Source organism: Trametes versicolor (assembly GCF_000271585.1).
Source record: "Trametes versicolor FP-101664 SS1 unplaced genomic scaffold TRAVEscaffold_5, whole genome shotgun sequence".
In the NCBI taxonomy this organism is placed as follows: domain Eukaryota; kingdom Fungi; phylum Basidiomycota; class Agaricomycetes; order Polyporales; family Polyporaceae; genus Trametes; species Trametes versicolor.
Genome location: NW_007360325.1, coordinates 374,124 through 399,768, shown reverse-complemented (window position 1 = coordinate 399,768; position 25,645 = coordinate 374,124). Strand labels below are relative to the sequence as shown.

Sequence of the window (25,645 nt, the reverse complement as noted above, 5' to 3'; positions counted from 1 at the left end):
TCGCAATGACTGCATCGAGCACATATCGCTCGTCGATGGACGCAGGCAGAAATGGGGCGCGTCGGCAACCGCGGTGATGACAGGGGTGGCGCCACCACGGCCGCGTCTAATCCAAGGTACATCACAATTTCCCTTTCCGATCGCGATTTGCCCTCCCACGCATCCTCGGCGCGTCATGACGTCGCCGCCGGCTGCACCTTCTACCCCCCGACTGGCCAACGACCGCCGCGTCGGTGGCGGCCCCGCCGTCGCCGATCCGCCAACTGCGGCGGTCCTCGGCGGCGGCCCCCCTCATTTGGCAGCGCGCGCGTCGGGCTGCTGGGTGCCGCCCGGCGCCTACGGCTCCGAGGCGGCGCGATCGGTCGTCTAAACGCTTGCCGCTCCACCGCAGCGCCTGCACGTCCGTTCCGCCGTGAGTTTTGGGGTGTGCGCAGGGAACGGTTGCGCTGTTCGAAGAAGCGGTCGCTGTCTGGGATCGTGCTTCGGGGAGTGATGCACCGTGCTAGGATGCGAGAGGCACAGACACCCTCGAATGCAAACGCATGTGAAGTGACGGAAGGGGCTGCGACGTCGGTGTGCCGAGCGCGGTCCACTCTGTCGGGCCAGCGAGCCCCCGATGCGGAAAGGGGGCGCGAAGAGAGCCGATGGGATCTAGCAGCCTCATCAAACGGAGTTGCCTAATGCAGACTCAACGCCCATCGATTCTTGGATTTCGTCCGCGCCTGTCCCGAGTGGGCGGAGACGGCAACGGTGGTTATCGCGCTCCTCGAGCGTCGGCCTTCCTGCCGAGTGGCGAACGTGGCGAACGCCGCCCGGCGCTATCGCGAATCTTCCCTCCGACCCCGGCTCCGTGCACACGCTCCACTTTCAGCCAATATGCGCGGACAGCCCCGACGCCCGCTCAAAATTTGCTTCTCAACAGTCCTTCACCGCGCACTTGACGTCACGCCCGCACCCGTCCCGAGAAACATATATAAGACCCCGCCTCTCTGCCCTCCAGCCTCACTCATCCCCTCTCCGCTACACATACCAAACACACCCAGGTCTCTTCGGAACCTACGCCAGCTACCTCATCTACTACCACCTGATACCACTCGTCTCTCATCGTCATGTCTGCCAACACCGAGACCACCTTCTACGCCGACGCCGTCCTCTTTGACATGGTGTGTACATTTCGTCAGCCGAGCCTCCGGAGCATGCTAACCATGGGAGTGTGTTGATAGGACGGTACCCTCACCGACTCCATCTCTGCCGTCGAGGCCGCCTGGGGGAAGGTCGCAAAAGACATTGGCCAGGACCCCGCCTACGTGATCGCTGCCACCCACGGCAAGCGCGCGGTCGACAACCTCGCCCAGTTCAAGCCTCATATCAAGCACCACGAGATGGACAACGAGGTCCAGGCCTTCGAGGAGTCCATCCTCTTCTTCGCCGATGCGTACAACAAGCACGGCCCTGGCTCCGTCCAGAACTCGCCCATGAACTCCGGCGCGACCACCCCCGCCCTCTCGCCTTCGAGCTCGAACCCGGCCTCCCGTGCATCCTCGCGCGCCTCGTCCTTCGTCGGCACCATCGCGCAGCTCGCGCCCTTCCGCCGCCCCTCGTTCCTCCACCGCGTCAGCAGCCTGCTCAGCATGTCGCCCACCATCCGTGAGAACGAGGAGGTCCTCGAGAACCCCATCTCCGAGGAGACTGAGGAAGACGCCGAGGACTGGAAGATGATGCTCCAGAAGAAGCACCAGCTCGAGGCGTGGCAGCTCGAGGCTACCGCCGTCGACCGCTCGGTTCGCATCCTCCCTGGCGTCAAGCGCGTCATGGACTCGATCCCCAAGGGCCGCTACGCGGTCGCCACCTCCGGTGCTAAGACCTATGGTAAGCTACCACCCCTCTCAGGCTTTCGAGCACGACACTGACCGCCTTTCTTCCTCTAGCCTACGGCTGCATGACTCGCGTCGGTATCACCCCTCCCGAGGTGACTATCACCGCCGACGACAAGCGCCTCAAGGCCGGCAAGCCCGCGCCCGACCCCTTCCTGCTCGCCGCGAAGGAGCTCGGGTTCGAGGCGACGCGCTGCGTCGTCTTCGAGGACTCGCCCTCGGGCATCAAGGCCGGCGTCGCGTCGGGCGCGACGGTCATCGCCGTCTGCACCTCGCACGAGCGCTCGAAGATCGAGAACTGCGGCGCGCACTACCTCGTCGACAACATGGAGCAGATCCAGATCACCGCCGAGGGCGAGGGCGCGGCGATGCGCCTCCGCTTCACGATCAAGCCCAAGGCGCAGACGCAGGAGCAGCACATGCACCTCGCGACGCCCCCGCAGACGGTCTCTCAGGTGTCTGCGCCGCACCCCCTTGCGGCGCCGCCGATCACCGCTGAGGCCATCGCGGCATGAGCGGTGTTCTCTCCCCCCTTCCCAAACCCCCCATACCCCCTGCTCCCGTGTAGCTATAGAAGATTCCTTCCATGTCGTCCGCTCTGGCTAGTTCGATGACCGTGCTCTCCTGTTCCTCGCCCCATTCCTAATCGTCTCGTCGCACGTCCTTGTATGCCATAGCTGTACTATATTCCTTTGCTCTATCCATCACATTTGAAACTTTCAATCTCGTGTGAAGCGTGCTCTGCAGTGCCTTAAGTTTCAACGAGTGCCTCACAATCATTAATCAGCACTCGTATCACGACGAGCTGCAACACTTGTAAGTTCTTACACGTACTGCCATGTTTAAGCTCAAGATCGTCGCCCAACCCCATCCGGCCTCGTACGCAGATCCACGAGTTTGCGGAACGGAGGACGACGGTCTTCTTTGCACGTCATCGGTCCGACCCGTTCCTCCCGTCGGTAGGCAAACGACTATCTGACAGCGAAGCAGCGAACGCGTCCTCCAAGGGACGCACTGAATAGCAGGCCCCTGGACCACGCGAAGCGCGTTCATTTCACGAACATCCCTCCGTCAGTCGGTACATATACACGCCGGCAGTCCCCGCCAGCACACCCGGACCCGCGCCCCTCGCACGTAAACAAACACGATCCCGTCTTACCGTCCTACGCCCTGCTGCTCGCGCTATTCCGGCACATACGCCGGGCGACGAGCCGCAGCGCGATGACGACGTCCCTGGCATCCTCGTACTCCTCGTCCGCGCCGTCGTCCGCGGCCCACGCCTGCGGCCGCGCGAGCTGCTTCACGGCGCGCACGCGCTCGGCCGCGCGTTCGCGGTACCCGTCGGCGGTGCGGCAGAGCGCGTGCACGTTGAACTCGAGCTCGCGCGCGGTGGCTGCGAGGATGTCTGTCCTACGTGGTCGTTAGTGCCGGGCGAGAGCATAGATGGTGAGCGAGGGGGACTCACTTGGTGTCGGAATCCACGGCGCCGGTGAGTTTCAGTCGGTGCCAGGCGTTGCTGCTGGGGTCTATGGGGAGGGCTTTGTGGAGGGCTTTGCGGAGCGCGGCGAAGCATTCGTTGCGTGCGTGCACCTACGGAAAGTAAGTCAGCTCAATACGTGTCTTGTAAGACCTACGGGTGAATGCGTACGGGTATCTTCTGTGAAAATGCCGCGTCGAGCTCGACGTCGGTCTCCGGGAGTAGAATCGGTGAGGCTGACCGGCAATCATCAGCACCGCTCATAAATGAGGGTAGACGTAGAACATGACTTACATGGACACTCTCCAGCGGGGTCGTCCACCGGGGCATCCTGGGGGCTGCGACTTCGTGGCGATGGCGCCGGAACCCATTCGATTTCCTCCTCCGAGTCACTTGCACGCTCCTTGCCCTTCACGCTCCTGCCCGCGTCAGCCGCCGCCTGTATGCTGCGCCACGACTCTGCAGGCGCAGGTACCCCAGCAGAGCGTGAAACGTCCGTCCCTGGAGAGCTCTTCAGCGGGACTTTGAAGGGCGTCTTGAAGGGCGTCTTGAACGCTCGCCCAAGTGACTGCTTCAATGTCGCCGCTGCCCATATTCCGTGACCTCAGCCTCCGCGCTCGCATGATGATAATTTGGGTGCTCACAGATGTGCACTGGGACGGTAGGTGCTGTCTTGACCTTCTTCGCGCCTGCACGGTGCTGTTCGCGGCGCTGTCCTTGTTCCTTGTCCTCTGGGCTTCCAGGCCGTTTCACGGACGTCCGTCTGTTGCCTGCGTTGTTGAAATTTGACGGTCCACCCGTTGAGGGTGCTCGATGGCCAATGGCCGTGCGTGAGCCTGACGCTTCGCCACTGCCACCGCTGAAGTCGTCTCCACGATCTCGAACCCGATCCGGGGCTTGCCACGGTATTGCGTCGACATCCTCCTGCGTAGAGAGGACGAGCTTGCGTGTGCGGGCTTTGCCTGGGTACTTGCAGACCTGACCAGATAGACAATGTAAGCGAAGTGCGGGAGGGAATGTTGCTCGGCACGTACATCGCACATCTTGCTGCAGTACTTCTTGGTCGCCTCAGGGTCCTGGAGGTCGATCTTCTCCCCAAAGTACCTGCATATGAGCTGCGACGGGTATGAGAAAATTCTCTTTTGCGCTGAGTACTCGAGGCTTGGAACTCACAACATGTCGACATAAATGTGCGTTCTCTGCGTAGTTCACCAGCTGCTCGGAAGAGGCAGTGCCGTGAGTGCGATATATAGGGATAGGCGTGCGGTTGCAACTTACCGCGCTCAGACTATCTGCAGCCCTTTGGCTAGGTTCGGGACCATTGTTCGACTCCGCGCGGACGATGCGCTTGGAATGCGATTCTGTGACCCAACGTTTGACACGATGTGCGTCTTCCCTCGCTGTCAAAAAAGTGAGCCAGACGAGACACGGCGAAAGAAGAGCCGGGTAGCGTACAGTAGAACAAAATGCATTTCGCTGGCTGCAAGACCTAGGTCAGTGGCATGAAAAGATACGTGGTGTGTGAGCCTACAAGGCCGTCTCGACCTGCTCTTCCTGCGTGGAGTGACGTGTTGTGAATTTGAGGTGTACACTCGCCAGCAGAAGTGCCACATACCTGTCTCCTGGTAGTAGCCTGAGGACACAGCGATTATAGTCAGATCAGACGGGCATAGAAAACGCATAACGACAGTTGCGTACCTTCGAAGCTCTTGGGCAAGTCAAAATGAATAACATAGCTGTGACAATTGAGAAGGGGTATGCAGCAGTATAATCGAGCGAGCGCACCGAACATCAGGCTTGTCGATACCCATGCCGAACGCGATCGTAGCGCAGACCTGATCACGCATGAATTAACACTTCTGCTGTAGATTATCGTGACCGGAGGCACTTACTACATCGGCGCCACCATGGGTTCCCGATCCACCTTCGTCCCATTGGCGAAGGGTTTTGTCGAGTACAGAAGGACTAACACCTCCCTGTTCAGCGCAATGCTACACCTTTACACGGCAAAAATGTGACTCACGTCAAGCCTCGATGATACGCCTTTGCCTGCAGGCCCTTCTTGCTTAGGAACGCGGCAAGGTCGTTGCACACTGCTCGCGTCCTGCAGTATACGATACCGGAGGAGGCACGACCACGCCGCTCGTGCAGGTTATTGATATACTCGAACACGTCGATCATATGCGCGTTAGGGTTCGGAGACGATATGTAGCGGACCTGTAGTACAAGGAGTGAGATGGAGTGCGCTGGGCTGGTGGGGAGGATGGTGACGAGGGCATGCGCGTACCTCGTAGTAGAGATTCTCGCGATTGAACGGGTGCAAGGCCAGGAACAGGCGGTCTCTGGCCATCTTGAGGCTGCGGATGACGTCCTGCTGTACCCTGAAAAGACCGACGTTAGATTGAGAAATGTGAGGTGGTGTTTGCTGTACCCTTCCGTGGCTGTGGCCGTCAGCGCCATGATAGGTATGTTCGGGAATTTGTCCCTGAATGACCCTAATCGCCTGTACTCTTCTCTGAAGTCGTGGCCCCATTCCTGCTCCGGAATGAGTGACGCCTGATGCCTAGGCTGGATCGACTTACAGATATGCAATGCGCCTAGACAAAGAAGTAAACTGATAAGCGTTTGAGACTTCGCGCCTGAGTGCTGGTTTCACTCGCCTCGTCTACCACTAAGCGGTTCAGCTCGTCCGCGTTGTGTAGCTGGACCAGTATCCGACGTATCTCGGGCGTACAGAACTTCTCGGGGCTGACTAAACCCTTTCTTGTCAGTGAATCTCAGCCACACGAGATGCAATAACGTACTGTACAAAAGACGAATCGAGGGGTCATCGGACGTTAAGTCTTGAATGACCTGCCCGAGAACCGCAAGGTTAAACACCAGTCAAACGACATTAGTCAGACAGACGAAAGGCATGATATTCACCTTCGTCTTGTCATTGTGGCGCGTCTCGGATGTGAGGGAGGCCACAGCAACACCCAGTTGGTGTAGCTTCGAAACCTCTGTGAGTGTAAACTGTAATAAGGCACCATTGATGTAAGCAATTATTAGAACGTACGATTCTTCATCAAGGCTACGTATAGTAAGGTGATTTCAGTGAGGACAACGTCTTGGCTGAAGAGCTGTGCGACGCACCGAGAAGCGGTGAGACTACGACAGTGACGCCATTCTATTAAACGGATAAATGCCGATGGTACTCCAGCATCAGTGTTGAAACCTACCTCAGCAGCGACCGCAGGTATCTGAAAGCATAAACTCTGTACGCGGATCAGTGCAGTCCAATGAATGGAGGTCCAAAGCCAAACCTTTCCCATTCCCGTTGGTGCAATGACAAGAACATCGGAGCCTAGAGCAAAGATTGAGTAAGAAAACTCAGGTAGATCCCCTGAGCGTTATCTTCACCTATAACTGCGGCTTCTACTATCTCTTTCTGTCTACCTCTGAATTCGGAGTGACCGAATACTAGTCGTAGAGTCATGCGTTACCGTTTGCGCACTCACTGTAGCTGGCGAATTACATACTTTCCAGCAATACTCTATGTTCCAATCCATCAGTATATGCACGTATTACAGATACATATCTACGCACTTGTGACATGCTGCTAGAGCCTTTGATGAGCGAGCGTCGCCGAAGTCATTGGTTGTCGGAGCCGTGGGCGTGGTGGTTGGTGATTGAGAAACCTCATGCACGATGTCCGCAGCTTCATCCACATAGTCGTCAAAAGTTTCGTCAAAGTAGTCAGACATCTTCCAGTAGCATATATGCGCAGCAGCCGTCCCAAGGAATCCGAAGCGAGTACTAGGAGAAGGCAGGAGATGAGGCGCCTAGAGACGCGTTTGTGGCGGTGGCGAGACGCGTTTTGCACGTGATCGAGTTCTCACGACGCGCGCCCGGTTGTGGGCGCTTGACGGCGACGAGGCTTGCTTCGGACCCTCATCGTCTCGTCCTTGACCGTCTTGACGTCAATGCCACACTGCACGATCGCTTTCCGACCACCTGCTGTTTATTTGGTATGACATCTCACTGATGCTACAGAGGTGTTTGTCATAGCAATTGATATTTGACCGGTGCAACAGCTTCGGAGGTGGTAATACGCTTACATAATGGACTGTTGCGATTCGTGTAAACCGCTTTCTGGTATGTACCAACAAGACGTTAGTGTGTGTTGCCTCAGAGGCTAACGCATGTTCATCTTCTAGCGTGTAAGTGCGGCGCAATGAACATTGCATTAGCCGAGTTTAAAGACGCTACCTTCAGCACGGCTAAGGGGAGACGTTTATCGATCCGAACAAGTAGGCCTTTTCGACTCGGGACGGCGACTTCAACAGCTGTGTTCACAAACAATGCCACAGCGTGCTCAGCAGGATCCGCTGACACGTACACACGTATTTTCGAGGATCATCGGCCTCCCACGAACCATGACTTGACATCCAAGGAACGTCCCGGCCAAACAACGCGGCTCTCGACCGACACGATGGAACATGCTAGTACGATGTGCTTCTATACCTTGCTCACTCAAAGCAAGTCCTGGAAGGCCGGCGTTTCCCTTTTCGCCGTAGTCGCCGTCGCCCACAACTCGTTTCCAAGGGTTCGGAAGTGGTGCAACGCTCGGAGCCACGGTGAACGGCATATGTCAAGAGCGCGGTACGTCAAATCACGTCCCTTGGCAACTTGCTACGTACACTTGTCAAACATGCATAGGTCGCATCCGCACAAACGCCTAGTACACAAAGCATGCAAGGGAGTCTGCTCGATCACAAGACGGCCGATCCGCATCGCTGGTTGGTCCTTAGATGACGCTTGACGTATTCCCATCCTTAGCGACGGCGTTTTCCACCATAAAGTCGAGCGCTCCGTCCAGGGACGATTTGCCTTCACACCTACGCATGCCACGATACATCGGCTCCGGTAGCCTTGAGAATGCAACCCGCGCCTTCCCTTCAAGACACAAGATCGCTCTCTATCCACGAGGCGACTCTCGTGCGCCACCACCGCAAGTTGATGTAGGAAGTACGCCACCTCCGGATCCGAGCTCGGCCTTCAGCGTGGTGGTACCCCGATGCTGCACAAGAGAGTGTGAGTGGCAGACGGACAAGACGGCGCCACTGTGATGGATAACACGCCCGCCGCCTCTTAGCCTGTCTTAGCGGCACATACCAGCCCATACCCAGTCGAAGTCTTCCACGGTGACACGCGCACCTGCCATCAACGCTTTTTACGCGCGGCTTTCTGCAATCTGAATCTCACTGTTGTCTGGCACTTTGACAGTGATGAAACGACCGCTGCAGCCGTCTGCAACCTTCTGCAACTTGCATCAGAACCTTCTCTGCGGACCGCGGACGCAACATTTCAAGCCAGCGGCCGACGACAACCTACACTCATTCCCCGGATGGACGCAATATCAGCACCCGTCTGCTGATTAAGTCCGACGGGGACCCAGCCTCGGGCTCAGAGAGGCGCGCACACTCGGCTGCAGGCAACGTCCGCGTCCCGGTGCGCGAGCGCCGTTACTTCCGTGCTGGGCGACCTTCGCTGAGATTCAGCAGCGGTCGCGCGGATCTCATGGGTGTGCGCTAAGTGCGCACCGTGCTCCGCGCACTTGGCTTCCCGCGCAGATGCACACAATGAGCCGGGACGCTGTGCAACAGCGGCATAAACACCTTTACGCGGCTGTTGGTCCAAGTTCGCGCTGCCCGTCGCGTCGCCGGCGAAGGTTCAGAGTGCAGCTCATTGCTCCCCTAGCGCGCGTTGCAGCCCCGAACTACCTAGAAAGCCTCCGGGCGTCTGCACACCTTCGTAGGCGTCTCGTATGTTGCGACGATCCCTCCATTCGTGCTCTAGTGCACTTCGTGATGAGACACAACGCGTCCTCCGGGCAGCGAGCACTCCCACTGCGCCGTCACGGAGGATTATATGAATGCCGCAGCCGTGCTAACATACGGCATGGACCAGGCCATTCTCTCACAGCCAAACGCTCCTGACTCCAATTCACGTACGCCGGCCTCGCCACCCTGCGCGCGCGCACTCCCATGACGCCGTCGACCCTCTTAAAAATTCGCGACCCCACCCACACTCAGGGCCCCAGTGCGGGCACAGAGGGGCCCCGCGCCCGGCCGTGGGTGCCCCATGCGCCTCCCGAACTCTCCGCGGGCGGGAACGGGGCACGCGTGGCCGCCCGGTGCGCCAATCCGCGTCTTCTGGACGTTCTGTTTGCACGCGCACGGGCGCGCGATCCCCCCGCCGCGCAGGATCTGCCGGCCGGGTGAGATGGGCGCGAGGGGGCCCGGGCCAGGGAGGGGGCGCAGGAGCCAGGACGTTAACCTTGCGGACCCTGCGGGGTGAAGGTTCAGACGGTCATCTATCATGCCCTGGCGAGCGGTACTGCGTCTGGCGACTTCATCACGTTACGACTCGGTGCGTGAGCGTGGTGGTCCCAGCCGTGGCGAATGCTGATGCGGAACCTCGCCTGGAAGCTACTTCGCATTCAGTATCGCGAATGCCTTGCGCGCAGACAAGACACCCATGACCGCCTCGGACCTGGCTGCAGCTGCAACACGATGGGCCAAGCTGTGCATGGTATCGTGCCTGCCTCTAGCACCGGCATCAGAGGTTACGACCCCGGCCCGCGCGCTGAACTCAATCCGCGTCCTATGTTGCACACAAAGCACAGACACGCGCAGTAATCGATGGGCCGATAGCGCAATGTAGGTCCCTATGGCCCCGCCGGCGACCAAAGGCAGCCGTACCGCGCCCAGCACACCGTGGACGCCGCCACTACCGCTCCCAGCACCGGGCGCCCCGCCGTTGTGGGTCCCGCGCCGCCATGGGTCGCGGCGATCGCGTGCACGATCGGCGGCGGGCACGCTCGATCGATCGGTCGTTCGCAGTTCAGCCACCGCGGCCTTCTGGGGCCTGGCACCAGGCAAGGGGCAGCTCGTGTAGATATCATACTGCAATGTATCCATAACACGGTAGCGTTTGTCGAACTTCGTCTGGAGCGAGTACGTCCGTGATCCAGGCTTTGGGGTGCGCGCGACGCGCTAGCCGGACGGAATTGCCGTCCTGGGCTGCGCTTCGTCTTCGTGCGCGTCCCGACGGCCCTAGCGACGTCTTCATGCCGGCGTGGTGTGTCTTCTGGGGGTTCCTGCAGGGTTCTTGTGCGTGTGGTGATCTCACGTCCACATGTCCGCCGCTTGTCCGCAACTTCTACGGGCTCGGAACAGTCAGTCAGCCTCGGGGTGCCGTGCATCATATGAAAACAAGGAAGCCTGTCGTCATAATCCGTCGCGGTCGCGGATATACCGTCGGTCAGAGCCGTACTGCGTATCATTAGGCTGGATAGATTGCCTCACATTTCAGCTATCCTATACCGGTAACCCCACGGCGGACGTGAGCACGGAGATAGGAAACGAAACGAACCATGGACCTAGAGGCCCGAGCGGGTGGGTAGCGAGGAAGCCGTCCGTGCAGAAGAGAACCCGAAGGCGAGCGCGAAGACGGTGACGGTGACGGGGAAGAGAAGGCCGCGCGAACCTCAACCTGCGTCCCGTAGGTTCCGAGTTTGACATCGAGGGCCGCGTCGGGCGATGCAGGGGCGGGCGGAGTAGTGTCTAGGCAGCGGTATAGGTATAAACAAGAGCAGCATTGGCAGCACAGAGTACGGAACGAAGCGACGATAATCGATAGCATACGGACAGACAGACAGACAGACAGATGGCGGGACACAGGAGCGGGGGGACGTGGGACGGAAGAGAAGACGTGAGGGGGTAGACGTAAGTACACTGGCGGGGTATTGATATACACGGTATTTTCTCTTGACGCACGGCGGCACGGAGAGGGGAGGGGAAGGAAGCCACGAAAATATGTACGCGCATAGCTACACGTACGCAGACACACGACGCGAAATTCAACTGGGGACGGGTCCACAGCATGCCGCACGCGGCGACGCTGCCGGGTGGCAAAGTGCACGGACGACGCGTGGGCGGGCAATGGCCCGCCACACGCGTAGCATACTTGGCCACCGGTAGCGTGTGTGCGCGGGGCACGGCCGCCGCTCACGAGCTCGACTTGCGCAGGATGACCATCAGCCCGTCCGAGTGCGCCGAGAAAATCGCGTCCACGATGAGCTCGTTCTCCGGGCGCGCCGTCGTCCGCGGCGGGCGCATCATCCCTCGCTCCCTATCCCTATCTCTCTCGCGCTCCCGGCCGTTCTCGCGTCCGTTCTCGCCGCGGTCGCGCTCCCCCCGGTCGCGGTGGCCGGGCCCGGAGGACGTCTGGTAGTGGTGCGCGCGGGCGGCGTCGCGCGTGCGCGAGTGCGAGTGCGAATGTGGGTCCGCGTGGTTATTGCTATGCGCGTGCGCGTGCGAGCCGTTGCGGTGGCGTGAGGGCACAGGGTCCGGTTGGCGGATGCTGTTGAGATGGGCGCGGCAGATCAGCGTGGGTCGACAAATCTATCACGGCGCGCGGCCCCACAAATGCTTGCCCTGAGAGGAACAAATGCAGGGGCACCGTGTATGCTGCACGGAGCGGAGGGTGCGGAAGACCTACCTGGAATCGCGCCCGTTGACGAGCACGGTGAACTTGCCAAAGCCGAAGCCACCGTCGCTCGGCTGCCCGCGCTCATTTACGCCCCAGCCCTTGATGACGTCGATCCACGAGCGTACCAGGTCTTCGTCCTTGCGCAAGACAAAGTCGAAGAAGCTGCGACCCATGCAGGTCGTTGTCGACAGCAGGCTGTCGTTTGAACAGTACATAATTCCGCAGTTCACGCTGAACCGATCAAGGATGAGCGCGGTGCGGACAGACTGCTCCGGGAGCGGGTCGAACGTAATGGCCCGCGCGCGGTCGCGTCGGTAGTCGCGGTCGCGGGTGGGGCTGCCTGAACGCGACGGCGGAATGGGGCAGGGCGGCATCGGGTTCGGGTCATTCCATCGCTGTCGCACGCGTCCGCTTGTGAGCCGGGAGAAGCAGCGGCGGGCGAAGAAGACGGGACGCTCACCCTAAACTCTAGATCTTTCGCGGTGGGGGTGATGATTTTGACCTCCTGGGCGGTCGATGCGTTGTGCATCGCCTTTGGGCCCGGGGCGGCGAAGGAGACGCTCCCGACGAGCACGTTTTGGCAGACCGTGCGAGACTATCGGGCGATCGCCGCTGTCAGCGCGCTGCGGGGCAGGGACCAAGCGCGCGAGAGGCGAGAAGACGTACGATGCCGCAGAGGATGTAGCCCTTGTACGCGTCCTTGTGGCGCATGCGGAGGTACGCGAGGACGGCGGCCTGGTCCTGCGAGATGGTGGTGTAGTGTAGCTCCTTGACCTCGGAGAACTCATCGGGGTGGACGAGGTTGAGGGAAGAAGTTCCAATAAGCTCATGAGGCTCATAACCTGTGGGAATAAATGTGAGCGGTGGTTGACGGATGTTGTCATTTGGAGGGACATACCGAGGAGGTCGTAGACCGATTCGGAACAGTACACCCAGTTAGCCTGGACGGGTCAAACGGGAGGGAGTAAGAATCTAGAGGTCGGGGGAACATGCGTCATGAATAGGCGCGCTCACGTCTTCTGTGAAGTCGACGATTCCGACTGGATGAGAAGGGGCGGGGCGATCAGGTCAGGACGCGTACAAGGTTGGGAGTGGCAACGGCAGCACGCACTGAAGGAGACACAGGCGGGAGACGAGGAATCCATGGACGGCGACCAGGGGAGAGGAGGACGTCACAGGGGAAGAGGGTGAGAGGGCAGAAGGCCGAGGAGGGGGGACGAGGAGAGGATAGGTGGTGTATTTCTAGAAAGGATAGGCGTCCGGTAGGTGCAGGTGGGACAGACTACGCGTGTGTCATGAATTGGTCGCGTTCGGTGGGCGCCAGAAGAGGTGCACGGAGAGTAAGAGAGGAGACGGCAGAGTGGGAGGCTGCGGAGCGAGAGGGGAGGGGAGGGAGATGGCGGAGGAAGGAGAAGAGCAGGTGGGGGAGGGTGAGGAGAGGGGAGGCTCGAGCTGAGTCTAAACGGGAATCAGAGTGCTCGAGTGGACGAGGGCGAGAGGAATGCTCCGAGTCCGATCTGCCACTGCCATCCACCACTCACTCTAGACGCGGGCCTCCCCCTCCTCCTCCCTCCTACTCGCTCACGGCTCTCCGGAGGGTATACGTGCGGTGACGATCACAGCAGAGACGGCACATGCATGAGACAGACGGCTTGGGCGATGCTCGTGCAGAGGACAGCACTCGACTGACTGCTGCTCGCACTGAGCCTGTCGCGAGAGCCACCGGACGACCCGGCGCCACGGACTCGGACCCAGCGTCTCCCTCAGATCCCGGGGCGCACCTCAATCTTCCCACCCTCGCAGCGTACGCGAGATCCATATTGGGCAAGATCTCTTCCCCACCGGTCTATCGCGCGTGGGCTCTCGTCCCTCCCGCCCCGTCCCCCTTCGTGCGCTGCCGTCACCCTCCCAGCTCTCCTCTCTCACCGCCAACATGTGGTCCACCGCGCGCGAGATAGCGGCCGGAGACGTGGTCATCGCTTGGATGGTGCGCCTGCCCGCTCACACCCGCTCAGTCTTCCATCTTACGTCTTCCCCCGCCCACACCCCCAATAAATCTGCGCCTGTCCGTCTCTTTCGCTCTTTTCTTGCCGTGCTCGCTCGCATATCAGACGAGAGATCTCATCCAACCGCTCGTGATCACCCCCGGAGGAGAGCTCAACTCAAAGTACGGCTACTACCGTCACGACGAGCTCGTCGGCATCCCGTACGGCTCCAAAGTGCGCTCTCGCAACGGCAAGGGCTTCATCCACCTACTCCGGCCGACCCCAGAGCTCTGGACCCTCGCTCTGCCCCACCGGACGCAAATTCTCTACCTCGCAGATATTGCATATGTCACCGCGTGGCTTGATATCCGGCCTGGGAGCAAGGTCATCGAAGCAGGTGTGTATCTTTTTTCGACACCTTCAGTCACCCCTCTTCGCCTCCCACCTTTTCTTTCCAAACGTGGCGTGCAGATCCATTCAAGCTTTGCTTGCTGCCTCTGTCCCGCCGATGCACGCCCTGCATGGACAGTGATCCGTGCCCGCCAGGCCCTCTATTCTGCTGCGACGGTCGGATCGTCGCCCCCCGCCCCCACACGCGGCCCTGCCAGCGCAAACGCGGGCAGAGATCCCCAAAGCGGGGCACATTGCTCCCACCGCCGCTGCTTGCATGCGCTCCGCGTTCAACGGATCCCGCAGCGCGGCACCCGCCCTGCACACGCCGCTCCGGGGTGAGGGTGCCCTATAATGGGCGGGCGACTTCTGTCCGCATCGGGCGCCGCTGCTTCCAGAGCGCAGGCGACGTCCGATAGCCTCTCGCGGGCGGCGGTTCGTTTGCCCGATCCCGCTCGTCCACCGCGGCGGAAGCGCGTTGGTCATCGCCCGATCCGCCGCCCGCTCGCCTCCCGCCGCCCAGTGCCAATCAGGTGCCCCCTCCTTCCCCATCCTTCTCTCGACTGGATGCACTACCCTCCTTTGCGCGATTGGCGCCTCTTATTCGTCCAACTTATCTCTTCTCCTCGCCCTCTACTACCGAAATTGATGCTGACCTAGCTTCGCGTTCGCAGGTACCGGCTCGGGCTCGTTCTCGCACTCCGTCGCGCGCACCATCGGTCCTCGTGGCCACCTCTGGTCGTACGAGTTCCACGAGACGCGTGCAGCCAAGGCAAGGTGAGCGCGCCCTGTAGCCTTGTATTCTATTTCGGTGAGCGAGCAGCGGGCGGCGACGAGCGTAGCGCGACCAGTGGGATCCTCACGCCAGCCCGCCCGTCGCCGCTCGCGCCCCAGCCCGCATGCCGTCGCTGTCCATCCATGGTCCCGAGCGTGCCGCCACGCGCGCGCCGCACGCGATTCTCCCGCATCCCAACACGTAAGTTCGCGCCCCAGCGGCGATTCCGCGCTGGATCTCTGCATGACGCCGGTGGCTGCGGAGGCCGGGGCACGAGCCACGAGCCACGAGACGCGAGACGAAGATGGCCGTGCGCATCGCGTGTGAGATTGCGGCAGGTGCGCACGGATCTAGCATCTCGGCGCAATTAGCGGGAGGCACGGTGCTGTGCCAGCCGTGCCTTGGGCGAGTCGGGGCGGGGCTTTGTGCGCGGGCGCGATGGGGCGCGTCTGTGCGCCTGCTAGATCGCGGGCCCGTGTGTTCCTTGCGATGCGTGCGGTCTGCGTTGCGTTCTGTGGCTTGAGATCGGACGGGTGCGGTTCGGTGGTTTTGTGGTACCTAGGTACTGACGGTGCGGGCGTGGGCGGTAGGGAGGAGTTCACGCGGCATGGAATGGACGACATCGTGACGCTCACGCACCGGAACGTGTGCAAGGACGGCTTTACGGTCGAAGACACCGTCGACGCAGGTACGTGCACTTCTCCCCGTTCCCCCGGCCAAATATTGACGAGATTAACCTGGCGCAGTGTTCCTCGACCTCCCCGCGCCATGGGACGCCATCGAGCACGCGAAGAAAGCGCTCCGGGTACGTGTTTCTCCCCCGCCTTCCCCGGCGCCCCGAAACCCGCAAATTAACGCGCTGCCCGCCGCAGAAAGATCGCGCGACGCGGATATGCTGCTTCAGCCCGTGTATAGAGCAGGTTCTCCGCACCGTGTCGGCGCTGAACGACGCAGGATTCACCGGTATGTTCCATTCACCCTCTGCCCGCTCCCTTGAGTTTTTTTGGATGCTGATACGCCGGCCCCCGACAGAAATCACGATGTACGAGACGCTCCTCCGTCCCCATATGGTCGAGGCGCCGCCGCCGCTCGAAAAGGTGGGCTCGGTCAGCGCGCGCCTGCAGGTAGCGGATGCGCGCCGCGAGGAAAAGCGCCTTCGCCAGATCGCGAATGCACGCCTCGGGATCGAGCGGCGCGCTGCGAAGCGGAAGGCGGACGAGGACGCAGACGAAGAGGGCCAGGAGGGAAAACGTGCGCGCACGGGCGGCGAGGCCACGGAGGCGGGAGGGGACGAGCTCGTCTCGCCGGAGGACCAGGCGCGAGACGAGGCGGAGGCTCTTGCGGAGATGCACGCGGCGCCTGCTCCTCCGGCGGCGAGTACACCAGCGGCGCAAGCAGTGCACGACGCAGCATCCCTCGAAGTGGAGACCGCAGAACCACGAAAAATCACGCTGTCGAAAGCGTTCCCGGACGTACGAGGGCACACCTCGTACCTCACCTTCGCGGTGCTCCTGCCCGTCGCGGCGTCGGGAAAGCCCGAAGGATCTGCGATAGCGGCAACAGAGGCGCAGGTGTGTACTGTTACGGACCCACACTGTGGCATGCGTTAATCAAGACAGGACACTGACGGCCATTTGCACAATTTTCAGGAGACCAAAATGGCAGACGCGAGTCCAAGCCAGCCCGACGACGTTGTGCAGGACACAAGTGTAGCATAAGATTATACGGTGGGTCCGGGCGCCGGACGTGTATTATAGGACTGCCATATGCATAGTAATGATGTGCCTTCTCGAGCTCCCGGTGATGCGCTGTCTGCCAGACGCTACTCTGCAACCGCGCGCCGGTACGCGTCCTCCGCCTCCCGCTCCTCCTGCACCTTCCCCGCACTCTTCCCCGCACGCGTGCGCAGGACCCGTGTAGAGGGCGGCACCGGCGGCGGAGGCGGGCGGGCCCGCACCCGTGCTGCCCTCTTCGTAGGGGATGGCGTTGGCTGCATCTCCTCAGAAGCCCCCCCACCGCCTTCTTCATCATGCTCGGGCTCTTCCTCGCCCTCGGAGTCTTCGACGTCCGCCCGCTTCCGCTTCCGCGTCCGGGCGCCCCGCGGAGCTCGCCTCGCCGGAGCCTTGCCTCGTCCTCGTCCCCGTCCCTGTCCCCTGCCTCCTGCGCTACTGGGCCCAGCAGCAGGGCCCGGGGCAGACGTGCCGCTCTGGGACGCAGCGCCCGCTGCCTTCGAGCCACGCGTGCGCCTGCCAGGTGCAATGGCCTTCTGTTCGGGAGCGGTCTCCGGCGCCGATGCAGGGCCAGCGAGCGTGAGGTCCTCGACGGCGCGCGTCGCGTCGTCCGTGACGCTCTTCCGCCGCGCCGCCTCGTCGGCGAGCTCCTGCATCGTCCTGGGCGCGCCGTACAGCTGGGGGGCCGCGACGTCGACAAGCGCGACGTCTTCCATGTCCACGTCCTCGTCCTCGTCGTCCCCGTTGGCGTCGATCGCCTGCAGCTTATCGCCCCGCAGAAGCAGCAGGTCGTCTTCCCGGCCCTGCTGCGCGCGTCCGCGAGCCTCTGCGTCCGCGCCACCACCGTCATCGTCGTCGGCGACCTCGGCCGTCCTGAGCTCGCCGAGCGCGGACCGGCTCATCCCAGCGTGCTCGACGATCTGGCGCGCGCGGGGGAGCGTGTACGGCTGCACGACGTCGTCGACCCCCGTCAGGAAGCCGCCTGCTGCAGCGGGCGGGTGTTCCTACAAAGTGCAGATGGATGCGTGATCAGCGCTCAGCAAGCGATTCAGGCAGTGACGGTGGCGCAGGCGAGGCTGGCCACGATGCGTAAAGGAAGGGGAAGGTGGACTGAATGACGATCAGGGCGACACGCCGCCACGTCGTACACAGAAGGTTCGCGGCTGGCACGCGGCTTCCCCAGGGAACACCATCGGGCGGGCGGGGATGGCGCGGGCGCAGATTGACAGCGAGAGAAAGCGAGAGAGAAAGAGACGTACCTCCTGAGGGGGTGCGTCGTGCGTGTTTGCAGCGTCGTCGGGCCCCGGGGCGCGGTCGGCGTACTGTGCGATGAGCCGCTGGCGGATGCGGAGGCCCTGCACGAGCTTCGTCCACCGCCGGAGCACCTGCTCCTGTCGCTTTGCGCGCCGCTTCGCTTCTGCGTCCTGCTCCGCTTCCCAATACGCCTGTGAACAGGGTGCCGTCAGCGCACGTCATCGGGCCCGGGAGAACGGGGCCATTCATCGGGGAAGTGGAGGCCGGGTCGGAGGGGGGGGGCAGAGGGAGAAGGGAAGGCGCGCAGGGCGGGCCGGGGCAGACACGCACCTCGAGGAGCGCGCTCTCGTTCTCCGCGGCGACGACGACACCTGTGATGACGGGGAAGGCGCGACGCTTCTTGAACTCGAACCCTGTCTGCGGCACAATTGGGGCGTTAGGTATGACAGGGATCGGGGCGGAGTAGTATAGGCTCAACACATACCACTGCTTCTGCGTAGTCCAACTTGAGCTGACGGGCCAGCTTCGCGGTGCCCTTATCTGAAAAACACACGTAGCGGAAAGAATAGCCATCAGTACCTGTCATACATCTCCAGCACCGATTGATGACTTGGGGGACAGAGAAGGGGAGAAGCAATAGGAGACCATGGACTCACAGGGCACATGAACCGCGCCGGCGGGAAGCATCGTTGGCACATATAAATCGATGTTCCCAAAGTCGTTCTTTGGCACCTTGCCCTGCACCCGCAGAGTCAGCGTTTCGTCATATGCACGTCAAGCCAAGAGGCTAAGTGAAAACTCACGTCGACAACCGGATCGGGCCTGTACAGCTCCGTCTGGTGCTCCGCGTACAGGCCCTGCATCGCGCCTTCCTCACTCGCGAAGCCTTCGCCGGGGCCAGGACCGCCCCCTGCGTCCCAGGAGAGCTCGATGTCCTCCCCGTCGCCTTCTCCCGCCTCAAGCCGCTTTGCACTCGCGCTCGCCGCGGAAGCAGTGCGTTCGCGTTGGTCCGCAAGCGCTAGTTCTATGGCGCGCTTCTTGTTGACGGTGACGGCGCGCTGCTTGACCCACTTGAGGGGCTGTGCGCCCTCGCGCACCTTCCGGCCCTGGCGCATCCAGTTCTCCGCGGTCTTGAGTGAGAGCACGTTCGCACGGGGGAAGACAGACTCCCCGCGGAATTTGCCCAGCTCCGTGGGCGGCTCGACGACCTCGTCGCGCTTGAGGTGTCGCTCAAGCACATATAGTGGATGGTCTTTAAAGCCTGCCATGGAGGTTGGCATAGCCTCCGTAATTTGATTGAGTTGCAGCTCCTCGTCTTCAAGGTCGTCACGTTGCTATACGAATGCTAGGTTAGTTGTCCAGACGCCTGTATAACGCAGCATATACACACCAGTCGATATGGCCTCTTCACCATCCGCAAGATGCGCTCCCACCACTCCCGGCGACCCTTGCCTCCCTGCTGCACTTTTGCGACTTTCGCGCCATACTCGCGTGCATACCGCGGCGTGACGTCCCGCGCATACCCATCCTCTTCGAATGCGAGCACATACACCATGCGATTTTCCACCCGCACAGGCCGGCGTTTGTCCGGTTTCACATTGGGCGCAGCCGGATTTGGCGTCGGGTCAAATGCCTTGCGCCGGTTCACGATCACGCGTACGGGGTCGACGGGCAGCCATCGCGCGTCGGCGCGCGAGAACACCTCGGTCCAGAAGACCGGCGCGGTGGTCGTCGGATCGGGAGTGCGCTCTCCTGCTCAGCATGCATGAGGCGCAGTATGACATGGGATGGGACATGTCACCCACTTGGTCGCGGTCGGCTGGCCTCAGGCGTCGCAGCCGAACCCCATGTTTGTCCTTTACCCTTGCTCTTTCGTAGTCGGATGACGGGAGGGGCCTTCTTCTTGCCCTTATCCTGGCCACTGGTCGCGGGGCTGCTCCCGTCAAGACGCTGCCCGCCTCCTGGGAACGGCGTGCGCCCCCTCGGTGTGCTGACTGCGGAGGATCCCGGTATACTCACGTCCTCCATATCATCGTCCTCGTCGTCTTCTGCAAGAGCCTCCGCTGCTGCCTTTCCTGTCCCCTTGGCATCCCCATTCGCTTCTTTCGCCTTCGTCGTCTTCTTCGTAGGCGGTTTCGGCTTGCCGACGCCCGCCTGCCATGGCACGCTCTGCAAACTGACCACCAGCCGCGCAGGGATGCCCAGCGCACGACACAGCGCGGTGAACAGCTGCGCGCTCGTGTCGCGCGACCCGCGCCGCATGAGCGCATGCTTCATCAGACTCTTCACGCTCCGCATCTTCTCCCCGTCGATGCCATACCGCACTTCGTCGTCCTCGTCTTCGTCTTCTTCCACGGCGCGTGCTTTGCCTTTGCCCTTCGGGTCGGGCGGGGCAGGCGCCTCGAGCCGGATCGTCTTCTGCACCGCTTCGAATGTGCGGGAGCGGATGTGGCCTTCCGGGACGATATCAAAGGTGCTCGCCCACCAGTCGGCGAGGCGCGTGATCGCGGACTCGAAGAGGCGACCGCGCTGTGCGGGCTCCGGAATGCGCGATTTGTGGATTGTTGCAAACGTGTTCTGCAGCGCTAAAGGCGTCAGGGACATGAGACGGGCCTGTAAGAGTAAGTTGAGGTGAGCATGGACACAACGGAGAACGAGGGCCGAGAGGAGAGGTATACCTGAAGAAGAGGGTCGTTGAGCCAGTGATTGCGCACTTTCGCGTTCATGAGGAGCGCAACGGTGTGAACCTTGTGGCAGTCGAGGCGGATAAGTCTCTCTGCCGCCAGTTGGACAGCCCTCTCGTTCTTCCTAAGGACCATACCGTTCAGCTCGGCATACGACAGCTTGGTCCGCAAGCGCGAAAAACACGCACCCCTTGTCGCCCTTGCGCTTGCCCTTCGTCTGGATAGTGATCTCAATGTTAGGCTTCTCCGACGGGCCCGCCTCAGGCTCGTGCACATCCCCATAGTACTCTTTCAGACCCGCGGCCGTCTCGGCCTGCAGCTGTGCAAGGTCCAGCGGGAGTGCGGGCGCTGCGACTTCGACTTCTTCCCAGTCGAAATCGTCCTCTGAGTCGCTCTCTTGCCCCAGCATTGAACTGTTCTCAGGCGTGTCCATAGCTTTGCAACGACAGGCGGTTCTCGTTGGGTGAGTAGCACAGTTTTTCGCGCACAAGATAAACGCGAGGTCTCGTTGCGGTCTTGCGGGTTGTGGTACCAGTCGTATGTCCCGCAAATCGAGTTGTTGATGCCTTGCTCTTGCTGTAAGTCGTTACAGTGTTATTAGGCTCTGTACAGTCGGCGACAACTTGGTGGCCCTTAGGAGATGGCAGTCTTAGGGACGACGATGTGAGAGAGGAAGAGAGGAGTTCGACCGACGACAGTGACGGACCCGCCGCTCGTAGACTCGGACCCGAAAGTGACGCAGCGACGCGGGCCAGCTTGGAGTCGCGGGAGCCGCGTCGCTGATTCAGCCAACGCGACGTGACCAGAGTCCCGTGCTATCTGTCACGCGTAAATGAGTCACCCTACTTTAAGCGCCTTGATATGGGCGAGTTGAGCAAGTGAGTGAGATGTATTTCGTTGTCTAAGAGGCGAACTACGAGGCGATCGTGAGGGGTTCTTGAAGGCGTTCGATCAGGAGGGGCACAGTACTCATGTAAGAGCGTATATAAACATCGTGAGGGGTTCTTAAATAGTGGAAGGTGTTCGAGGAGAGGTAACCGGTACCGGTAAAGTATGATCGTACATGAATTCCAAGTAAGTCGATATACAGACAACCCACAAATTGTTCATGTGTCATTATCAGGCGTACGTAGCTGGCGCATTCCAATATGTAAAGGCAGGGCGAACTGGCACAGGATCTGCATCATACTCCAATTCCGGAGTCGGTGAAGGTGAGTAGGACTCTGCCCGTCGACTCGACTCCCCCTCCATCGACTCACACCGTCGCAGCACCTCGAGCTGCTGCAGCTTCTTCTCCAGCGCGCCCGCGAGCCCCGCGCGCGCCGAAACATCCGGCACATGTCGGATGCGGATGAACGCCCTCCGCACGCCCGCGTCCACGATCTCGTTCTTGAGCACGAACTCCATCTCCCCTTCCCACTGCATCCGCTCGCCCTCCAGCCGCCCCGCGACGGGCAGCGGCACCGCGACCGCCCTGTCCATGTTCGGCGGCGCGCCGCCGTCCGGGGTCGTCGAGCACAGGAGGTGCAGGTGGACGTACTGCCCGACCTGCAGCGGGGCGGGCGGCAGGAGGGGGACGATGTACAGCGCGGTGCGCGAGCTGCCTGGTTTTGGGTGGCGCGCGGACGTCGCCTCTACGACCACGATGCGGAGGTACGCCGAAGGTGGTGGAGGTTGGTGGACGGGGTGCGGGACCCAGCTGAGGTCTGGGCGTGCGTGCGCGTAGTCCATGGTGCCCTGGGCCTGGGGGTGTTCCCGAGCGCATCTCAGGCCATGGCCGTTTCTTAAGGTGCTTGCGCACGAGCTGCGGGGCAGGGTGAGCTAGCTAGATTGAAGTTTAGGGCACAAGCGAGACCCGCACCTGTCACTCCAAAATCATGTCCTGTCAGGAAACCGGTTAGCCATGCCCAGCGAGGCGCCAGCTTTTACGTTACCGCGATGATGACTCTCACCACTCACGCCGACGGGGACCTGGCGGATGGAGTCTGACAACGGGGAAGTGCGCAGGAGTACCCGTATATAGTGAGCCTTGAAACCCATGAGGGGTATCGCCGCGATACCTTCCGTAAATCACGATCAGCAGCCATTCACTCGTGTAGGTGCATATGACCGCAGGCCCCAGAACTACGCCAGGTGCAAAGGAGCGGGCGAGGTCTTAGCTTGAGAAACGGCAATAGAGGGGCTCAGTGTAGCAATGGAACCCACGAAATGAAGGATCGATACAGCATGGCGTGACATCTCAAGAAACCCAGATGGAGGTAGATACCGGCGTGCCAGACGGACCGGGCAAGCCATCCGCTCCCCCGTCGTCCAACCGCGACCGTGACTACAGCTCACCGCACCAAGTGGAAGACCGAGACAGGCTGACAGGCGGCGAAGTGGACGGACGCGAACGGATGGACGCGAAAGCTCTATGATGATACGGCGCACAAACAGGGACAGACAGATCCGAGCAGTCGATATCGATATCCAGATGCAGTAGCGGACGCGGGCGGTGAAGCAGGAGGCAGGTGAATGGGGGTGTTGAGAAGTGAAGTGCCGAGGACAGGGGTATGTGGGGGGATGTACGGATACAGTTCATTGGGTGCTTCGGCTTCTTCGTTACTCGTGGCAGACGCGTGTCCTCCGCGGCTGCGCGCTCGTGGCTTGAGGTTGTGGGTGGTGCGCAAGGCATGGGGGGTTGGGGGTTCGGTGTCGTACATAGTTTTCGCGCATAAGCCACTGGGAAAAGGACCAGATCAGCCGCTGAGTTATCAGGGTTTGTGAAGTCGCACTGACCTGAGCGGGGGAGACCTTCACCGGACGGCCAAGGAACATATGCGGGGACAATGGGATAACAGGACAACATAAAGGCGGCGCACGGGGCAGCAGCCCCTCTCTATGAACCAAGGAGCAATGTGTGCGACGGACGTGAACTCAAGATGTGCACGGAGATGTCAGGGCGGGATGGAGGCAGCGCGCGAACACGCTGGTCTAAGTAGGCGGCCGAAAGGAGTGACAGACTGTGTATAGATGAAGAGCATGCGGGATCGGGGCGAGCCGGGGCGGAAGCAGCAGCATGTAGTGGCCTAGGGAGGGGGAGCGGCGGTGTGTGCAAGAAGCGTCATGTCGGCTTGTAGTAAATCGTCGTAATGTACTGCTCGAGGCGCATAGCAGTTAGAACCCGTTCTATATCAAACGACGTCCGCGACCAAGGCGGAGTCGGCGACAGCGTGCTCACCTTCTTCCTGTAACGTGTCGTGTTCGCCACGGCGAGGACCCCGTTCCGAATCGCGCTTGTGCTCAAGTGATGCAGCACAACGTGCGACGGCACGGGCAGCACACTTGCATCGTCCGACACCCCTGGGCCGTCCCACGGTTTTGTCTGGGTCGCCGGAGGTGTGGGTGGGCCCGACGCCTGGAGCGGAAGGAGTGCCGCCGTGAGGTCCGTGCCTGAGGCAGTCGTTACAGGAAGGTTCAACGGCGGCGGAGCACCGTTCGCGCGTCCTGCGCTCTCCTCCAACGCGGCAGCTTGCAGTTCCGCGGAAGTCATGCCGAGATTCGCGGGACGAGTGCGACTGTCTCCATCGCGAGCCCGGTCCCGTTCGCGTCGCGACCGCTCCTTCTCGCGCCCGCTGCGCCGCTTGTCTCGTTCACTGCTCGTCGACGGCGCACCGCCGAGCGCAGGCCCAGCCATAACGGGGCGCACGTTGAGGATGAGTTTGTCAAGGTGCCGCGGCAGGACGGGTGCCGGTGGAATGTTTGGCGCGGGGATACCGCTCGCGGACGATGTTGGTGAGTCGGCTCGTGCCAGGTACGCTTCCTCCTCTGCGGCAGCCGCGACGAGTTCGAGGGGGATAACCGTTGTCCATTCCGCCTCCTTTCCCTTTCCTGCTGTTCCGCCGGCTGTCGTACTCGAATCGCTCCAGAAGGAGTTCTGGTGATTTGGGTTGGAGGGATGGGTCGTTGTGACTGGAGACACGGATGCCGCCTGGTTGGGAGAACCTGTCCCTGACGGGGCCGTAACGGCGACATAATTGGCAAGGGTACCATCCCGATCGTCGACGGCACGGGGATAGTCATTCGTCAGTCGAATCTGGTCATCGACGATGAATTTGAAGTGATGTGTGCCGGGGAGTAGGTTGACAAAGGTATAGAATGACTCCGTTTGTGGACTACCTTGCGTTGAGCGACACAGTGTGGGACAACTGGATGAGAACTCACTCAAATTCCATGGTTTGTTTGCTTTGCCAGTTGTTGTCTCCTGCCCGAATGAGGTACACTTTCCTCCCGCTCTGCTTCCAGACAATCTTGATCTTCACCGGCTCGGGTTTGTGCAAGTCTTCCTCCGCCTTCACGAGTGCGAGCGGAATGGTGCTGTGAACCACCTCCGGCACGAACTCGGGTCTCAGGGGTATATCACTCCGTGGGGGAGACTCCGGCACCACCGACTGGAAAGAGCGGGTGGAATTGAACGCGCTAAGGGATGACTTGTACCGCGAGTGGCCATCTCTCATGCGGTCAATACGCGCGGCCGAGGGGAGGTTGTTCTGCGGCCTGAATGTCTGCGGAGGGGGATTGGCAGCAGAAGGGATGGGGATCGGCGAAGACGCGCGGGGTCGCCTGTTGCCTGTGTGTGGGGAGACGGAAGCGGGGGAGGAGGACGCAGGAGTGAGAGTGAGGGACGCCAGATCGGGCAACTCGAGGGATCTTTTCTTGTGACGCAGGGAGCGGTGAACCCGGTGGGAAGTGTGGGAGGGATTTGGGCTACCACCGCGGATGGGGGAGTGGGTGTTGCGAGAGGGGGAATCGAGGCGAGAGTTGGCGGCGTTGGGGTTAGAGGATGTGTTGCCCATGCTCGGAGAAGGCTCGCGGGCACTTTAGGAGGAGGAGCGGGCCAGAAGACGAGAGAATCGAGATGATCAGCGGCGGCTACGTGGAGGAGTCCCTGAGCGAGCC

General features: G+C 61.2%; 7 protein-coding genes across 7 annotated transcripts; 2 read left to right on the top strand and 5 right to left on the bottom strand.

Annotated features, from left to right (window-relative positions):
* Positions 1 to 1,109: 1,109 nt before the first annotated feature.
* TRAVEDRAFT_166448 (HAD-like protein) lies at positions 1,110 to 2,497 on the top strand (the record flags this gene model as incomplete). Its single annotated transcript, XM_008039454.1, has 3 exons — positions 1,110 to 1,163; positions 1,224 to 1,869; positions 1,929 to 2,497. The coding sequence occupies 3 exons, from the start codon at positions 1,110 to 1,112 to the stop codon at positions 2,387 to 2,389; spliced, it is 1,161 nt and encodes a 386-aa protein (XP_008037645.1). The 3' UTR covers positions 2,390 to 2,497.
* A 540-nt stretch (positions 2,498 to 3,037) lies between these two features.
* Positions 3,038 to 6,829, bottom strand: TRAVEDRAFT_166447 (ATP-dependent DNA helicase; the record flags this gene model as incomplete). The annotated part of the gene is made up of 24 exons (XM_008039453.1): positions 3,038 to 3,284; positions 3,340 to 3,464; positions 3,523 to 3,610; positions 3,654 to 3,751; positions 4,006 to 4,329; positions 4,386 to 4,466; positions 4,525 to 4,566; positions 4,630 to 4,751; positions 4,807 to 4,831; positions 4,883 to 4,901; positions 4,963 to 4,984; positions 5,050 to 5,087; positions 5,137 to 5,186; positions 5,244 to 5,316; positions 5,375 to 5,568; positions 5,639 to 5,732; positions 5,783 to 5,886; positions 5,967 to 6,103; positions 6,156 to 6,204; positions 6,277 to 6,353; positions 6,487 to 6,520; positions 6,573 to 6,608; positions 6,657 to 6,697; positions 6,754 to 6,829. The coding sequence occupies 24 exons, from the start codon at positions 6,827 to 6,829 to the stop codon at positions 3,038 to 3,040; spliced, it is 2,196 nt and encodes a 731-aa protein (XP_008037644.1).
* A 4,137-nt stretch (positions 6,830 to 10,966) lies between these two features.
* TRAVEDRAFT_64359 (uncharacterized protein) lies at positions 10,967 to 13,267 on the bottom strand. Its single transcript, XM_008039452.1, has 7 exons — positions 13,001 to 13,267; positions 12,904 to 12,929; positions 12,788 to 12,830; positions 12,556 to 12,731; positions 12,350 to 12,484; positions 11,899 to 12,284; positions 10,967 to 11,760 (listed from the first exon to the last, which is right to left on the bottom strand). The coding sequence occupies exons 1-7, from the start codon at positions 13,032 to 13,034 to the stop codon at positions 11,406 to 11,408; spliced, it is 1,155 nt and encodes a 384-aa protein (XP_008037643.1). The 5' UTR covers positions 13,035 to 13,267; the 3' UTR covers positions 10,967 to 11,405.
* Positions 13,268 to 13,822: 555 nt separating this feature from the next.
* Positions 13,823 to 16,649, top strand: TRAVEDRAFT_121115 (tRNA methyltransferase complex GCD14 subunit; the record flags this gene model as incomplete). Its single annotated transcript, XM_008039451.1, has 7 exons — positions 13,823 to 13,876; positions 14,001 to 14,271; positions 14,939 to 15,041; positions 15,630 to 15,727; positions 15,786 to 15,844; positions 15,912 to 16,002; positions 16,072 to 16,649. 7 exons carry the CDS (start codon positions 13,823 to 13,825, stop codon positions 16,647 to 16,649), a joined length of 1,254 nt encoding a protein of 417 aa, XP_008037642.1.
* A 212-nt stretch (positions 16,650 to 16,861) lies between these two features.
* On the bottom strand, positions 16,862 to 21,163 carry TRAVEDRAFT_71338 (Rad4-domain-containing protein; the record flags this gene model as incomplete). The annotated part of the gene is made up of 10 exons (XM_008039450.1): positions 20,896 to 21,163; positions 20,702 to 20,831; positions 19,829 to 20,636; positions 19,414 to 19,775; positions 18,827 to 19,357; positions 18,680 to 18,761; positions 18,508 to 18,563; positions 18,354 to 18,440; positions 18,029 to 18,214; positions 16,862 to 17,773 (listed from the first exon to the last, which is right to left on the bottom strand). Exons 1-10 carry the CDS (start codon positions 21,138 to 21,140, stop codon positions 16,862 to 16,864), a joined length of 3,399 nt encoding a protein of 1,132 aa, XP_008037641.1. The 5' UTR covers positions 21,141 to 21,163.
* A 501-nt stretch (positions 21,164 to 21,664) lies between these two features.
* TRAVEDRAFT_58128 (uncharacterized protein) lies at positions 21,665 to 22,208 on the bottom strand. The gene has a single exon (XM_008039346.1). The coding sequence runs from the start codon at positions 22,187 to 22,189 to the stop codon at positions 21,827 to 21,829; it is 363 nt and encodes a 120-aa protein (XP_008037537.1). The 5' UTR covers positions 22,190 to 22,208; the 3' UTR covers positions 21,665 to 21,826.
* Positions 22,209 to 23,810: 1,602 nt separating this feature from the next.
* TRAVEDRAFT_46471 (uncharacterized protein) lies at positions 23,811 to 25,542 on the bottom strand (the record flags this gene model as incomplete). The annotated part of the gene is made up of 2 exons (XM_008039143.1): positions 23,811 to 24,861; positions 24,911 to 25,542. The coding sequence occupies 2 exons, from the start codon at positions 25,540 to 25,542 to the stop codon at positions 23,811 to 23,813; spliced, it is 1,683 nt and encodes a 560-aa protein (XP_008037334.1).
* Between the last annotated feature and the right edge of the window lie 103 nt (positions 25,543 to 25,645).